The sequence below is a fragment of the Bos indicus x Bos taurus genome, chromosome 7 (genome assembly GCF_003369695.1).
Source record: "Bos indicus x Bos taurus breed Angus x Brahman F1 hybrid chromosome 7, Bos_hybrid_MaternalHap_v2.0, whole genome shotgun sequence".
In the NCBI taxonomy this organism is placed as follows: domain Eukaryota; kingdom Metazoa; phylum Chordata; class Mammalia; order Artiodactyla; family Bovidae; genus Bos; species Bos indicus x Bos taurus.
Window position 1 is genome coordinate 57,783,013 of NC_040082.1, and position 17,006 is coordinate 57,800,018.

The 17,006-nt window shown below is 50.5% G+C and overlaps 1 protein-coding gene across 2 annotated transcripts; it reads left to right on the forward strand.

Annotated features, from left to right (window-relative positions):
- Nucleotides 1-395: 395 nt before the first annotated feature.
- PCDH12 (protocadherin 12) lies at nucleotides 396-13,248 on the forward strand. Of its 2 annotated transcripts, XM_027546131.1 has the most exons (4): nucleotides 400-3,693; nucleotides 6,696-6,793; nucleotides 8,881-9,032; nucleotides 12,398-13,248. In XM_027546131.1, the coding sequence occupies exons 1-4, from the start codon at nucleotides 817-819 to the stop codon at nucleotides 12,862-12,864; spliced, it is 3,594 nt and encodes a 1,197-aa protein (XP_027401932.1). In that variant the 5' UTR covers nucleotides 400-816; the 3' UTR covers nucleotides 12,865-13,248. The 2 variants fall into 2 exon arrangements, with proteins under 2 accessions (XP_027401933.1, XP_027401932.1); XM_027546132.1 differs by lacking the exons at nucleotides 8,881-9,032; nucleotides 12,398-13,248 and adding an exon at nucleotides 7,230-7,353 and having other exon boundaries at nucleotides 396-3,693.
- Nucleotides 13,249-17,006: the final 3,758 nt, after the last annotated feature.

A 17,006-nucleotide genomic window follows, 5' to 3' on the forward strand; every position in this document is an offset into this window, starting at 1 on the left:
ATGACCCAGCTGGGAGCCTTCAGGGTCAGAATTTGAACCCAGGCAGTTCAGCTCTGATGGCCACTCTCTTAATCAGCTCTGCTTCCCTTGAGACAAAAATGGGTGATGGGGGCAGAGTCAAGACTGAGAGGTAGACAAGGGCGGGAAAAGAGGAATGGGAGAGGAATAACGGGAGACGAAGGAAACAAGGAGAGACAAGGAAGGAAGAGAGGCCGAGGCGTGACTCGTCCAGCAGGGGCTCTGGCTCTCTGCTTACTTGGCCACAGCAGGGGCTCCCCTCCCCTCAGCGACCGCCTTGCCACATGGACAGCACCTTCCCATCCGGCCTGTCCCCGGCCGCATCCTCCTCAGCGGCAGTCCACTCAGCTTCACGGAAACTCTCTTTCTCTAATTGGCATAGAAACTCACAGCCCTCCCTTTTCCTGTAGGTGGGGTTTCCATAGGAAAAAGCTGCTTCTCTGTTTCCCTGGCCCAGCAACTGTTTGGAAGTCAGATCCCCACATCCTGCTTCACTGGGTCAAGTTCCTCTTGGACCGACTCTTGTCCATCACTGGCTCACGGGGACCCACAGTGCCCCTGTACCAGGGCTCCCCTGGCAATTTTACCTCATCGGTCCTTGCACCTCTCAAATCTCTTCTGATGAAAATGGCCTTTCCTTCTGTTAGTTCCATTATCTAATGATGGGACGAGGCTGTGCCAACAGGTCTGGGGGCAGGAGAACGGGGCTAATCAAGTCCCTCAGGAAACACTGGAGGACTCGCCCAGCCCCTGAAGAACTCTAGCGGTTTCTGGATCTAGCGCTCTCTGGCGGTAAGCATGATGCGATTTCTATCACTTCTGGGACTTTTGGGGCCCGGTGGCTACTTGTTCCTATCAGGGGATTGTCAGGAGGTGGCCACTCTCACTGTGAGATATCAGGTGGCAGAGGAGGTACCGTCTGGCACCGTGATAGGGAAGCTGCCTCAGGAACGGGGCCGGGAGGAGGAGCCTGGCCAAGCAGGGGCTGCCTTCCAGGTCCTACAGCTGCCCCAGGGACTCCCCATCCAGGTGGACTCTGAGGACGGCGTGCTCAGCACAGGGAGGCGGTTGGACCGGGAGCAGCTTTGCCGGCAGCAGGATCCCTGCCTGGTGTCCTTTGACGTGCTGGCCACAGGGGAGCGGGCGCTCATTCACGTGGAGATCCAGGTGCTGGACATCAATGACCACCAGCCGCAGTTTCCCAAAGGTGAGCAGGAGCTGGAAATCTCCGAGAGCGCCTCTCTGCGCACCCGGATCCCCCTGGACAGAGCTCTGGATCCAGACACTGGCCCCAACACCCTGCACTCCTACACTCTGTCTCCCAGCGAGCACTTCGCCCTGGATGTCATTGTGGGGCCCGATCAGACAAAACACGCAGAACTGGTGGTGGTGAAGGAGCTGGACAGGGAAATCCACTCATATTTTGATCTGGTGTTAACTGCCTATGACAGTGGGAATCCCCCTAAGTCAGGCACCAGCTTGGTCAAGGTCAGCGTCCTGGACTCCAATGACAATAGCCCTGTGTTTGCTGAGAGCTCACTGGCCCTAGAAATCCAAGAAGATGCTGCCCCTGGTACTCTCCTCATAAACCTGACTGCCACAGACCCTGACCAAGGCCCCAATGGGGAGGTGGAATACTTTCTCAGTAAGCACGTGCCTCTGGAGGTGCTGAACACCTTCAGTATTGATGCCAAGACGGGCCAGGTGACTCTGCTCCAGCACCTAGACTACGAGAAGAATCCGGCCTATGAAGTGGATGTTCAGGCAAGGGATCTGGGTCCCAATCCCATCCCAGCCCACTGCAAGATTCTCATCAAGGTTCTGGATGTCAATGACAACGCCCCAAGCATCCACATCACATGGGCCTCCCAACCATTGCTGGTGTCCGAAGCTCTTCCCAAAGACAGTTTCATTGCTCTCATCATGGCCAACGACCTGGACTCAGGAAACAATGGTCTGGTCCACTGTTGGCTGAGCCAAGAGCTGGGCCACTTCAGGCTGAAAAGGACCAATGGTAACACATACATGCTGCTAACCAACGCCACACTGGACAGAGAGCAGTGGCCCCAATATACCCTCACTCTGTTGGCCCAAGACCAAGGACCCCAGCCCTTATCAGACAAGAAACAGCTCAGCATTCAGATAAGTGATGCCAATGACAATGCACCTGTGTTTGAGAAAAGCAGGTACCAGGTCTCCACTCGGGAAAACAACCTACCCTCTCTTCACCTCATCACCATCAAGGCCCATGATGCAGACCTGGGTGTTAATGGGAAAATCTCATACCGAATCCAGGACTCCCCAGTTGCTCACTTGGTAGCTATTGACTCAGACACAGGTGAGGTCACCGCTCAGAGGTCACTGGACTATGAACAGATGGCCAGCTTTGAGTTCCTGGTGATTGCAGAGGACAGCGGGCAGCCCCAGCTCTCATCCAGTGTCTCTGTTTGGGTCAGCCTCCTAGATGCCAATGATAATGCCCCAGAGGTGATTCACCCCATACTGAGCAATGGGAGAGCCAGCCTCTCAGTGCTTGTAAATGCCTCCACAGGTCATTTGCTAGTGCCCATTGAGAATCCCAATGGCCTGGGCCCAGCAGGCACTGACATACCACTACAGGCCACCTCCAGCTCTCGGCCATTCCTTTTGGTGACTATCATAGCAAGAGATGCAGACTCAGGGGCAAATGGAGAGCTTCTCTACACCATTCGGAGCGGGAATGAAGCCGGTGTCTTCGTCCTAAGCCCCAACCTGGGGCAGCTGTTCATCAACGTCACCAATACCAGCAGCCTCACTGGGAGTGAGTGGGAGTTGGAGATTGTGGTGGAAGACCGAGGCAGCCCCTCCTTGCAGACCCGAGCCCTGCTGCAAGTCTTGTTTGTCACCAGTGTGGACCACTTGAGGGATTCAGCCCGTGAGCCAGGGGCCCTGAGCACATCAGTACTCACGGTGATTTGCCTGGTCGTACTGCTTGCTGTCTTTGGGTCGATCTTGGCTCTGATCACGTCTATCTGCCGGACGGAGAAAAAGGACAACAGGGCCTACAATTGTCGGGAGGCTGAGTCCACCTACCGTCACCAGCCCAAGAGGCCCCAGAAACAGATTCAGAAGGCAGACATCCAACTTGTGCCTATGCTCAGGGGCCAGGTGGATGAGCCTGGTGAAGTCGGGCAGCCCCCCAAGCATGTGGGCGAGGAAGCAATGATGGAAGCAGGTTGGGACTCCTGCCTGCAGGCCCCCTTTCATCTCACACCGACTCTGTACAGGACTCTGCGTAACCAAGGCAACCAGGGAACGCTGGCCGAGAGCCGAGAGGTGCTTCAGGACACTGTCAACCTCCTTTTCAACCATCCCAGGCAGAGGAACGCCTCCCGAGAGAACCTGCACCTTGCCGAGCCCCAGCCTGCTGTAGGCCAGCCCCGCTCAAGGCTCCTGAAGGCTGCGGGCAGCCCCACAGGAAGAGTGCCTGGAGACCAGGGCAGCGAGGAGGCCCCGCAGAGCCCGCCAGCCTCCTCTGCAACCCTGAGGCGGCAGCGGAATCTCAATGGTAAAGTAGCCCCTGAGAAAGAGTCAGGCCCCCGTCAGATCCTGCGGAGCCTGGTCCGGCTGTCTGTGGCCGCCTTTGCGGAGCGGAACCCTGTAGAGGAGCTCACCGTGGATTCGCCTCCTGTTCAGGTACCTCTCTCTCTGGTCACCCCTGGATCACCATGAACAGCATCAGACCCCATTACCCTCACATTCATTCCTTAGGCTCACCAAGCACCTTAGGATGCATTGGGTGCAGTGGTTCAGCTCTGGAGTCAGAAGAATTTAGCTGTGTGGTCCTGGACAAATGACTTGCTGTCTCTGAGCTTTAGTTTCCTTACCTATAAAGCAGGGATGGCAATAAGAGCATCTGCCTCACAGAATTGTCACTTAATTCCTATTGAGCACTTACTCAGAGCACCTGGCACAAGCAGACACACAGCAAAGGCAGTGAGCAACAGTACCTGCCTTCATCTCATTTGGGCAATTTTCCCTGTGAAGCAAGCTGGCATGGGCATTACTGCCCCCGGGTCTCAGGGGCTGCCTGAGACCCCAGAGCTTGCCGGCTAGGCCTGCTGGGTAGGGCAGTGGAAACAACCTTGGGACTTGGGAGTTAGGCAGATCTAGGTTCCAATTTTGGCACAGTCACTTTAGGAGCTGGGCAACATTATCTTATTTTCTTCATCTATAAGATGGGAGTTGTGATACCAGACTTACCTGTGTCTACCTCCCAGGGGGTTGAAGATTAAATGGGATGATGAATGGCTGTGTCCAGTGACCTAGGGTTTACTGGACACAAATGGGAAAGCTTTTTCTGGGATGGGGCCTGATCTCACATCCATATCGACTCCTCTGAACCCCAGATCATTTCCCTGTGCCCAAGGCACACTTCTGTCGTGAGCCAGGCCATCAGCTCATGTTTCCTGCAGAGCAAGGACACGGCTTCCTTCCCCCACCTCTTCCCCAGGAAGCCACCTGGAGGCGGCCCAGCTGCTCTTTCAGGAGTCCTGCCCTGGCTCTGTGCAGCCCCAGAAGCGTTGTCCAGAGCCATTCATTCATTCACCCATTCATTCATCAAATGTTTATTGAATAAGCTCTTTGTGTCAAATATGGTGCTGGTGGTTGCCAGAGACAGCAGAGAGCAGGCCCTGCGGGTGACCCTATTGAAAGAGAGAAGGGCACCCAGGTGAGTTCGACTTAAAGGTAAGAGGCAGCTTGCCTAATACTTGGTGTCTTTCCAGTAGCATAGAGCTGCTGTGGAGTCAGATCTGGGTTCAAATTCCATCCGGCCCTGCCTCTAATTGCTAGGTAGCCCCTGTGTGCCTCAGGTGCCACATCTGCAAAATGGGTATAATAGCATCCTTTTCCTTGGGTTACTGAAGAATGACATAAGATTAGATACCACTGGACAGTTAGTAAGTGGTTATCCTGAGATCTATTACTAAGTGATTTATAGACTTTCACGCATTTAATCCTCATATCCACAACCAACACATGACCTGGGTCTTGTTATCATCCCCTGTTTTACTGCTGAGGAAACTGAGCCTCAGGATTCCTTAAGGTCACACAGATGGGAGATGGAGCAGGGGAAGATTTAGGATTTGAACCTGAGTCTGACTCGAGTCTGACTCTAGCTGTGAAATGACCCTGAATGACGGCACATCACCTAGGAACTGGCACTCAGGGAGTGTCCCTGAAGTATCGGCTGTCACTCGAGAAAAGGGTGGCAGGTGCCTTAGGAGGGCTTCTGGGCCTGGGCCAGGAGGTGGGAACGGCCCCAAGGCGGGCAGTGGGGCCCTGACACTCCCAAGTCACAGTGAAACCCCAGTCCCAGCCACCTCCCCTTCCAGACCTCCTCTGAGGTCGGCCCTTTCTGTCACAGCTGTCCAAAGGGCAGAGGGATCTCCTCGGAGGGGAGGTGAGCTGGGCCCCGGAGGCAGACACAACATTTCTAGGAGTAACAGCCCAAACCCCTCGACTCTGCGGAGCATTTTAAACTTTAAAACCACCTAATTAATCCTGACAAGCCTGAGAAGAAGGCTGGGTAGTATTTTTAGATTCACCTTAGAGATGAGGAAACTGAGATCTGAGTACATCTAAAAACCTGCCTGTCATCACACAACAAACTAGAAATGACTTTGACTTGGCCTGTTGCCGCCCTCATAAGAGCCTGTGGGACTCTAGCCCTGAACATCTCACCCACCCCTGTCCCATTCACCAGCCTTTCTGAAACTCCACTGTCTCCTCTGGCCTTTCAGCTTGAGTACCTTCTGACTGAAACTCCTTTCACCCCTCACCCAGACTCTCACCCTCTCTCCACTTGCTAACCCTCTGTGGAAACTCCAGGTCTCAGTAGAGGGGCCTGTGATGCAGTATGAACTCAGAAAACATTTGTTGAAATAAGTGAATGACTTCCCTGTAGCCACACCCCACACACACACAACTCTTTCCTTGCTCTAAGTTGGGTGAGGGGCTTTCATCTGCTCCACTTGACCTCTATCCTTTCCCAACTCCGATGTAACCCCCCATAGTAGCCCACATGCCCTGTCTCCCCTGACTGTCCTCCCAGGCAGACTGAGAGTTCCCTGAGGGCAGCGACTGGGCCGTGATCTCATTCTTACTCCCATAGCAAGCACAGGCCCTGGCACAAGCAGGCCCTCATTAAATACTTGTCGAGTGAATGAAAAGATGAATAAATGATTCAGAACACCCTCTGTCTTCTTATAACATAGTTACATCTGACCCACCAACACTGGCTGAGTGTTTGAATACTGCTGAAGAGGGAGATATAACACTTTAAGATGATCCTTATTGAAGTAATAATACATTTATAGTCCGGAAATGCCTTTTCCACCCCCATCTCACAGTGTCCACCGGGAGGAGGTCTCATGGGGGCCCCCAGAGGGCCATTATTCTTTCTCTCAGACACCCAGGTCCCGGGAATCTGTAGTTGACACAAAGCCAAGCAGGGAACCTGCTTGCACACGTCCCTGCCTCCGTCACCATCTTCACCATCCCCCATCCGATCCACAAACATCTGAGGCTGGAGGAAAGACTATAAAAAGAAAGCGCCGGCATTGAGGGAAACATCCGGTAAGGAAGTGTGCTGGGTCGGAATTGTGTGGAGTCAACAGATTTTTCCTGTCTTGTAGCAAATCTCCCAGCTGCTGTCCCTGCTGCATCAGGGCCAATTCCAGCCCAAACCAAACCACCGGGGAAATAAGTACTTGGCCAAGCCCGGCAGCAGCAGGTAAGCAGCACGTAGCCCCAACTCTGGTTTCTCAAGCCCCCTCCCCACCAGCTTGCCCTCACCCTTGCAGCCTCTGTGCTGCAAGGAAGGGTGAGCACATTCCAGATGCTGCTCCCCTGGGAGACTGCAGTGACCAGCATCCATCCCCCCACCCAGACAGCTTGGTCCTGGAGCTACTACTGTATTAATAGTATTTACAGGACCCAGGGTCAATAAGGAAATGACTTCATCCCTGAGGCTCTATCTGTCCTCTGACTTCAGAGGGACTAGACTATGGACTTTAAATCTGTAACGTTCAGCCTTCGTGCTCTTGACACTTAAATATAATATGAAGGTTCCTGGCTAAGGATATGGGTATGTGGGTGTGTTTCTTTGGGCTGTCCTAGAATTAAAGAGACCTCAAGAGGACAACTAATTTAACTCCCTCTTGTTACAGATGGAGAAACTGAGGCTCTAAGTAGTTTGATCCTACCCAGCTACGTAAACTTGAGTAAGTCAGATCAAGCCTCAGGCCTGCAGTTTCTCATCTGTGAGATGGAGGTCGCCACTTCCTTGTAGTGATGGGGTAAGAATTTAGTGACCACAAGTGTTCTAAGCCTGTGGCCCAGTGCCTGGAACAAAGGAGGTATACAAACAATGCTAAGTCCTTTCCCCTTAAAGTGACTTTGTCAAATAACCAGTGAGTGGCAAAGCTGGGACTCGCTCTCAGGACACTGACTTCCAGTTCAGTGCTCTTGCTGTGACAACTTACAGTCATTTTGTTTGGTTGGTTTTTGGCGAAGATAGCTAGAAACACTGTACAGTGGGGGTGAGCACATATACTCCAGAGTCACCTCAGCCTGCCTTTGAAATCTGACTTCATCACTTAACCTGTGGGAACCTTGGGCAAGATGCATAATCTTTACAAGTCTTAGTTTTCTCATTTGTAAAATGAGGATGATAACAAGAGAAGCCCTTACAGAAGTGAAAGGTTTGATGAGAAGGGGAATATACCTTGCAAAGCATATATCTGACTCAGAGTAATTACTCAATAAACATTAGTTGTTGTCATTACTTGCAAACTTGCCACCTTCCTGCTGAAATGGCCATAGAGAAAAAGCAGCAAGGACCCCAGGCCTTAAAGGCTGTTGGGGAGCCTTCCCAGATGCTGGGATGAGAAGCCAGGCCTACCCACTGTGCTGAGGTAGTCCCAGGAACTGGCCTCCTCAGTGATAGAGAGGGGCCATGAGAGGGAGAGGCCAGGGAGACAGCAAGAGACTCCATAGTAGACTCTTAGTAGTTTTGGGATGCCTTACCTCAGCTGCATCCTCTATTGACCTGCTCTTCTGGTCTGGGACTTAGCCTCAAACAAGGAGGAGGGAACATTCAGTCATTCAGTCCACCAGGTATTTATTAAGCACCTACTATGTGCCAACCTCTGTTCAGAGCACTGGTGAGAGAGCAGGGAATGACACAGACAAAAATCCTTGCCCTTGGAGACCTCCCTGATGGTCCAGTGGCTCAGACTCCATATTTCCAATGCAGGGGTCTCAGGTTAGATCCCTAGTCAGGAAACTAGATGCCACATGCTGCAATTAAGACCTGGAATAGCCAAATAATAAAAATAAATACTAAGAAAAAAACCCTGCCACCACTGGAACTCATACTTGGCTGGAGGGATGGAGAGATGGAAGGGTGACTGCACTGGATCAACCAAGGTTTACTAAACTTCTACTCTGTACCAGGTAACGAGAAGGAATGGAGGGACAATGGTGAATAATATCTGTGCATTCACTTTTGTTTGCTGAGTGCTTAGAACACTGTGCTAAGGCCTTTACCTGTGACACCTCATTTTACCCCCACAATGCCCCGTGAGGTGGTTGTTATTTATTGCTTTCATTTTACAGATGAAGAAACAGACTCAGAGTAGGCAAGGGGGCTGGGATCAAGAAACCCAGGTTGGTCTGACTCTGAAGCCTGGGCTGGGAACCTAGTTCACTTTGCAGATGAATGAATGCTGGCATGAATAGCAGAATATTCATAAGCAGGAATGAATGAATCTGTGTGTGAATTTCCTCACTGGTGGAATGGGTTGGCTTCCTCTGCAGGAGTACAATCCCAGACACAGATGGCCCAGGAGCCAGGGCTGGTGGCCAGGCAGAACCAGACCAGGAGGAAGGACCCCTGGACCCTGAAGAGGACCTCTCTGTGAAGCAGCTGCTAGAAGAAGAGCTGTCGAACCTCCTGGACCCCCACACAGGTAGGGACTTCCCAGGGTCACCCTGACCCCACTTCTGCCCCTACAGTCCCTTCCTGTGCCCAGGCTTCAGAGGGCTGTTCCAATCCACTGCAGGGAAACACAGCTAGTCTATTTCTGGAGAAGACTATCAGCAACATTTATTACTTCCCCTGGAGCTTCAGGTCTTCATTTGTTTAAAGACCAGATTTGTCTTTGATTATGCATTTAAAAAGTCATCAAAGAATAGTGAACAATTACTGAGCTCTTGGTGTGTGCCAGGTACTAAGGAAGCCTCTTGGAAGGCATTATCTCAAGTTAAGCTTCCACACAGTCTTCTGAGGTAGACATTAGGAGTTCTAACTTAGAAATCAGCAAACTGAGGCTCAGAAAGGTAACACAGCCTTCCCAGAATCACCTAGCTCATCAGTGATGGAAGGGAAGTCAACCTGGGCCCACCTACCATTAGGGGACCTCTCTTTACCTCCTAAACCACTCATCTGCATTTCTTATTGTGTTTGAAGACCCCTTTACCAGGAGAACTCAAGAATCTGCTGGTCACCCCCCACCTCCCCCCAACACACATCAGTCAGCCTCTTTCAAGTAACACACACTAAGTCTGACCTATGCTGTGGTTTTCTGTTGCATAGTTAATAATCTATTTCTCATCTGGTCATATTCTGTATGCTGAAAGCATGGCAGGGATTTCCCTTTGCTTGGTTAAAAAAATATAGCTAACATTTATTGAGTGCTTTCTGTGTGCTAGTCCCTCTTCTAAGTGCCTCATGAGAAAATCTTCTGAGATTGGGACTATTCATTATCCCCATTTCATAAAGAAAAAAAAAAAAAAACTGAGGGACCAGGGTTTTAATAATTTTCCCAAGGTTGTGTAGCCTATGGTTATTAACCCAGGCAGTGTGGCTCTAAATTAAAATTAAGTAAAATGAAATCTAATTAAAATTAAGTAAAATGAAAAATTCAGTTCCTCAGTCATACCAGCCATGTTTCCAGTGCTACATGTGGCTAATGAATATTGCTTTGGACAGCACAAATACAGAGAACTTTATAGGACTGCATTGTCTAGAATGTAGAGCTATGAGGTCCATTCCAATAACCAATAGCCATGTGTGAAAATGGCTGGACCAGCTGAGATGTGATAGAAGTATAAAACACACTCCAGAGTCTGAAGACTTAGTATGAAAAAAGAATGTAAAACATATTAATAATTTTAAAAATATTGATTACATGATAAAATGATATTAAATATAAAAAACTTACATAAATTAATCTCACCTTTTCTTTTTACTTTTTAAATCTGGCTATTAGAAAATTTCAGATGACCTCAGTGCTGGTGTTATATCTCTATGTTCCAGCTTTGTGCTGGAACCTGTGGGCTTAGTTCCCATGTGGTCCTGATTCCTCATAGCACAGAGGGCAAGGAACACAGCAGGATGGTAACAAGTTGGAGAACGAATAGCACAGCAATGGTAGCAGAACCTGCACTGCCCATAGGGCTGGACCGTGATGGGGCTACTGGTGAATGGGCCTGACACTGGGGTCTCAGTTGCATCAGGTAAAAGCCCCACCAGAGGATGTGATGATGATCATATTTTACTGGCTGCATGAGCTCATTGCATCCTCATAGCCACCTACAAGATAAGTGCTACTATCTCACCACTTTATAAGAGAAAAAAAGAGCCTCAGAGAGATTAAGCAAGTTTTCCAAGTTGACACTGCTCATAAGATGCAAAGCTAGGAAACCAAACCCCGGTCTGCCCAGTGCCCACCTGCCTCGGAGTGAATTCACCATCATGTTTCAGCCATTCTCCTACACTCCACTGATTTTCTCATTGCAAGCTTCATTCCTTCTGAAGCCCTCTGACCCTTGTACAAGGAAAAGCCTGATTCTGTAACACCAAAAGAGTTCCAACCTTATTACCCCAGAGTCTCAGGGAACTAAGGTTTACATTTCCCAAATGTCCAGGGTTAATATTTATGTTCATTCAATCATTCAATAAACGTTCACTGAGCCCTGGGCGTGGCCTGGACTAGTCGGAAAGGGGCTGACCCTGCCTCACAGCCTGCATAGCCCCACACTGACAAGGCAAGACCAAGACTCATTTATCAATAGAAACAGCATTTAGCTGTATTTTGGAATAACTTTTCAAAATCACAAAAGTAATATTTGGTTAATAGAGACAAATGTAGATAAACAAAAAGGGAATAAATCATTTCTGCCCAGGGCAATTTCAGCAAACACTTTGACTTATCCCTTTCCAGTCTTTCACTCTATGCACAGATTTTAAACCCGCTCACCTTAAGCAAGTATTAAATACATGTTAAAGTAGATGTTGTGCTTTTTTTTTTTTCTTTAAAGATACAGATTCTTAACCACAAGGCCTATGCTTTGTCTCCTCAGCCCTGGCCTCTGTCACTGGGCCTGGGACTGGTTTCCTAAGACAGGATTTTCTGTTGAAGAGATGCTAAAAGGAGAAGTGTGATGGTGGGATTCGGGGTCAGGGGGACACTTTGTCACTGCCCCGTCCCTTTCCTGGGACAGCTCTTAGGCAGCCAGCCCCTTCACAGCGTTTCCCGCAGCTTGAGAGGCAAAGGTAGCGGTGTGGAGAGCGTGCGGTATTGAGAGCAGGTGACAGTACAGCCCTTAGCGGGCCAGGGAAGCCAGAACCACAGGTGAGCACCTAGCATCCAGGGAGAGAGGAAGGGCAAGTTCTCCAGACAGTGGGTCTCAGCGGTACAATCACAGGGGGCTTCCAATCATCAGACCCGGGGATCAAATCTGGGCTTGGGTGCCTAGTAGATGAATGACGGAACTTCCCGGAACTCGTTTCCTCATCCATAAAATACTCTTGACTTCAAAGGTGTGTGTGGAGGTTAAATGAGATAATTATGTAAATTGCTTGGCACAGAAATACTTAATAAGCGGTCACTATTATTAATATTATGAATTGGAAAGGAAGGCAGCAGCAAGCCAGGAACTACAGCATTGGCTAAAAAGGGGAATCCCTCCAGCGGCCCCATCCTCAACTAGTGGTGTCTGTCCTGAGGGAGTGAAAATCCTGGCTGTAGAGGGATGGATGGAGGCCACCTAAACCCGAAACACCCCCGGGGACTGGGAGATGCTTTAGAAAGAGGCCAATTTCTAATTCTAGGCCTTCCTCCTCCCGCGGCCGCGTCCCGACTCCAGCTCACGAGCGAACCTCAGTCGCTGCCTTCCTGCCCGGCGCGCTTCCTCGTCAGGGCCTTTTCCTTCCCGCCCCTCTCCGGCCGCCCCATCTGTCCGCCCCCCCATTTCCCTTCCCTCCTTTGTCTGGCGCCCCGCCCGCCTGCCCGGGGCTCCGCCCTCACCGCGTCCCCTTCGCCCCCTGCAGGCCTGGCCCTGGACCGGCTGAGCGTCCCCGACCCGGCCTGGATGGCAAGACTTTCTTTGCCCCTCTCCACCAACTACCGTGACAACGTGTTCTCCCCGGACGCTGCGACCTCGGAGGAGCCCAGGACCTTCCAGACGTTCGGCAAGGCGCCCGAGCTGAGCCCGACAGGCACGCGGCTGGCCAGCACCTTCCTGTCGGAGATGAGCTCGCTGCTGGAGATGCTGCTGGAGCAGCGCCCCGCCGTACCGGTGGAGGCCGCCTCCGAGGTGCTGCGGCGGCTCTCTGTCTGCGGGAGGACCCTCAGTCTAGACCTGGCCACCAGCGGGGCCGCGGGCTCCGAAGGCCTCACGGGCCTAGCTGGGAACAAGGGGGCCGAGAGCAGGACCAGCAGCGGCAGCAGCAGCAGCAGGGGCCAGTGGATCCAGGAACCGGGGACCCTGGGAGATGTTAGGAAGCCCAGGCCCTGAGGATTCTGGGACAGGAACTAGTGTCTCTAATCTTTGAACTCACTGACCAGAGGTGGGCTGAGAACTTTAGGGTGACGGATGCTGCCCCACAGAGGAGGCAGGAGCCCCAGGACAAAAAGCTGGCTGACCAAAGCAACCCCATGTTAAGTGCTGGCTCTACCTGTGGAGTTTTTGGAGGAGGGAGGCAGTTTGTGGCTAAGTGTTTGCTGGTAAAACACATGGAAGAAGAGCACAGAGGGTTCATCCTCTTTGCAAAAGAGATGCCAAGGAGCATCCCAAGCAGGAAGGAGGGCCTGGTTGCACCCTGGAGGGTTGGGGACTGGATCCTGGGGCACCAGGCAAAGCCCTCTGACCTACTAATAAAGGAAATGCAGTGGGTAGTTACCCTGTTTGCACCTGTCAGGAGGGACAGGGAGGAGGGAAGAGTAGGGTGAGGGTTCTTTGTCATCCAGTCGCTGGCTGGAGTGTCATTGTGGGCCTGGATGGGAGGGTGCACAGTGTTAGGTCAGTGGTGATGGACATAGGTACACTAGACCCTCACTCCCCCATTGCTACAGTATCAAATAATCCGCTTCCCAGGTGAAAATTAAAGCTAAGAAAAGCATGAGTATTTATAGAGTATTAACAGGGGCCTTTACAATAGGATTTAATTTCATTTCCTCACAACCCAAGGAAGGGAGGTGTTATTATCCCCATTTCACATACAAGGCCATGAGACTTGGGAGAGGCTGAGTGTCTTGCCCAAGATCAAGCAGAGAAAGGAGGCAGAGCCAGAAATTGGAACTAGGCTTGTCCAACACCAATATCCATGCTCTCGACTTTGGCCCTAGACTGCCAGCCAAGGAAAAGAAAGGAAGAGCTACCACAGGTGGGCTTTTGCCAGAAGTGGGCTTGCCTGAAATCCCCTGAGGAAAAATATTGAAAAGAATATTTCCAAAGCCTCTCAGGCTGCGCATCTCTGCTCTTCCGAGCGCAGAGTGAGGGAGACTTATCATGGACCTGATGCAGGCTGGGCCTCTGCAAACTCCTGTCCTTCCCTAGCAAGCAGCCCTTCAGGTGCAGAAGTCATCTTTCCAGACCCACTGATCGTGGGTAAATCTTCCTCTGTCACAGCAGTGAATTCAGGCCCTAGAGGACAGTGTGTGAACTGGGTCTATGAAATCAACACTGACAGCAGCAAACCTTCCAGGGGAGGAGGGGATGGAAAAAAACAGCAAATATTTTCCCAAGGTTCAGCCTTATAATTTTCCTGGAAGTTTCCAAGCAGTCTATTCAGCTTCTCAACAATGTGGAGGCTCTCCCTGATACTAAAGAAAAAATTTCTGTGCCTCTCCTTTCATCCTTTTCCGGAACTCAGAACACATGTTCACTGTTCGCTGAAAGGTGCCAATCATGCTCCCATCTAGGAATAATGAAAACCATCCATATAGTGATGGTTTTACTATGTAGTGATATAGTGAATCACTATATATAGCGAATTCACTATAGTGATATAGTGAATGTAGTGAGGCATCATTATTCCATTATCCCATTTTACAGGTGAACAAAATGGGGCCCCCAAAGTGCTTCTGGAGCTCAGGGAGCAGGGTCTCTTGGTCTCTGATATATCACTCCAGGGCAGAATAACGTCTTTACAAGATCTGTGATTTGCAAGTTGTTTGGTTCCCCCAGCCAATGAAAGAGGCTGGGGGACACCAAGCAGGTAGGGTCTCCAATCTGACCAGCAAGGCACCTGGCCCAAGGCAACACTTGAATACTTGTTGAATGGAAGAAAAAAATGAAACAGTGGGTACAGAAATGCTACAGGATTCCCTTTTCTCTATACTGGAGCCCCAGGTATAAGACTTCATTAGAAAAGAGAAAAAAAAAAGGTTCCATTACGTGAAAACAGACTGAAAACCATAGCACTGGAGTAGACAGTGCTGACCCCCAATCACTAGTGGATTTTCAGTGCAGAGCTGATGTTGGGCGATGGAGAGAAGAGAAGAGGAGATGACCTAAGGAAACTGGAACCATTGCTCACAATTGGATCACTGCCTCCCTCTAGTTCAAAAGACCTAAATCTGTAGTTCTAGGAACCCCTGCATACTTGGCAAAATTTTGTATACAGGCTTTTTTCCTAGGCAGAAGATACAGAGTTAGCAGATTTTCAAAGGAACATGTGACCTATAAAAAAGGTAAGCAGTGCTCCTCAAGTCACTAAACCTCCACAGACAGGCAGTTTTAATCACAAGGAGTCTGAACGCTTTATTGCCAAAGAAATGGCAAGACAGGAAGGACTGACTGGCCCAGAGCCACACAGCAGGTTTGTGGCAGAGCTAGCATCTACATCTGAAATTCAGATGATGTTCTTTCTGATATATCAAGGGTCCTTAACCTGGGGTTCCTGGTCGAGCTTTGGGATCTAAGGACCTGCTGAATAGCATGCAAAATTGGGAGGATGCATACTTTTCCATGAGGAGACAGTGCTTTCATCTGATTCTCAAAGGGGTCTGTGACCTAAATAAGATTAAGGACCACTGTGATCCTTGATTTCCCACAGAATCTGGAGAACTCGTAGGTAGAGCTGTTTCTGAGGCAACCGACCTTTGATCAGGGCTGGGGTGTATATTGGTGAGCCTTGGTGCTCTTGCCCAAACCTGGCACCCCCTCCAAGGGCTGATGCCAGCCCTTTCCCCCAAGAAAGTTGAGAGTGAGACAGTGTGTATGCTGACAGAACTGAGTGTGCTGAACGGAAAGGTTACAGAAACTTCTTGACATCAGCTGAGATGTCAGAGCTGAAGCTTTGGACATGCTCAAACATCTTCCACCAAGATGGGCTCTGTCCCCCGGGAGACTGAAGGAGCAGGCGAGCCAGCGAGCACTCTGTTAAATGTCGTCTTAATTTGGAAAGCGCAGGGGGACATTTTTTTATCAATAGTCAGCCATTCTCCAGCACTAGGAGCGCCACAACGCAGTGCTCACTTGGAGCCCGGGGGCAGTTTCGAGATTGACAGGCAGCCTCCCTGCCTGTCACCCAACTTCAGCTTGGCAGCTCACTGACCCTACCTCTCCTCTGACTGAAATGAGAGGGATATGGCAACTACCACCCTTGGGACTCTGGAGAGAACCGAATCCCCAACATAGCAAGACAGGAAGGGGAGAGGAAGAGTTTCCGCACAGGATCAGCCTGGCACACAGTGTGCACCCAGAAAATAGGTCAGTATCTTCCAGTCCCTGCTGAGTAAGTGGGTACAGTATAGTGGGTCAGGGGTGGGAGGCATGATCAGAAACATTCATTCAACAAACATTTTGTATTTATGAATAATTACTAAGGGTCAGAAGTAGCACTAGGAATGGCAGTGGCGGGAGGGGTACACAGACTCATTTAAATATTTTAAAGCAATTCCTATGTGTTGAGTAGTCTTGGCACTGGCTGATGTCAGGTGGAGAGAAGATAATGCATAGAATCACTCATTCACTGAATGAAATTTACTGAACATTTGCTAAATGCCTTGCACTGAAAATATAATGAACCAAACAGCGTCCGCAGTGTCAGTGGAAAGTTAAAGTGTTAGTCATGTCTGACTCTTTGTGACCCCATGGACTATAGCCCACCAGGCTCCTCTGACCATGGAATTCTCTAGGCAAGAATACTGGAGTGGGTAGCCATTCCCTTATCCAGGGGATCTTCCCAACCCAGAGATTGAACCCTGGTCTCCTGCCCTATGGGCGAATTCTTTACTGACTGAGCCACCAGGGAAGCCACAGTGGAAGGGCCCTCTGAAAACAGCATCTCCAGATAAGGAAACTGAGGCAGCAGAGCCTTGGCAAAGGGCTCACTGCTGACGGCACCAGGGCTCCAACGCTGGGTCATCTGGATCCAGGTTGGCCCTGCTAACAGGGCCACCTCCCTAGCCTCCCCTCACATTTCCTTTCAGGGCACTGACAATGAGTCATTAACAGCGGAATTTTAATGGCAAAAGCACAGCAGTTCCAGGGGCTGCGAGGAAGCCCATCCCCTGGGGCTGTACAGAGACCGCAGGGACTGAACAGCTAAGGATTTTTGGTCCCTTGACAACATTCGTCTCACGACTCTCCATCCTTCCTTCTCCACAACGGGAGCTTAAAAACATCCCCTCTCTGTATCTGGCATGCCAGAT

Bases quoted from the DNA above. Each gene is read 5' to 3' on its own strand.
- PCDH12 (XM_027546131.1), top strand. From the start codon at position 817: ATGATGCGATTTCTATCACTTCTGGGACTTTTGGGGCCCGGTGGCTAC. The intron at 3,694-6,695 runs GTACCTCTCTCT...CCTGTCTTGTAG, and splicing joins TGGATTCGCCTCCTGTTCAG to CAAATCTCCCAGCTGCTGTC. The intron at 6,794-8,880 runs GTAAGCAGCACG...CTTCCTCTGCAG, and splicing joins GCCAAGCCCGGCAGCAGCAG to GAGTACAATCCCAGACACAG.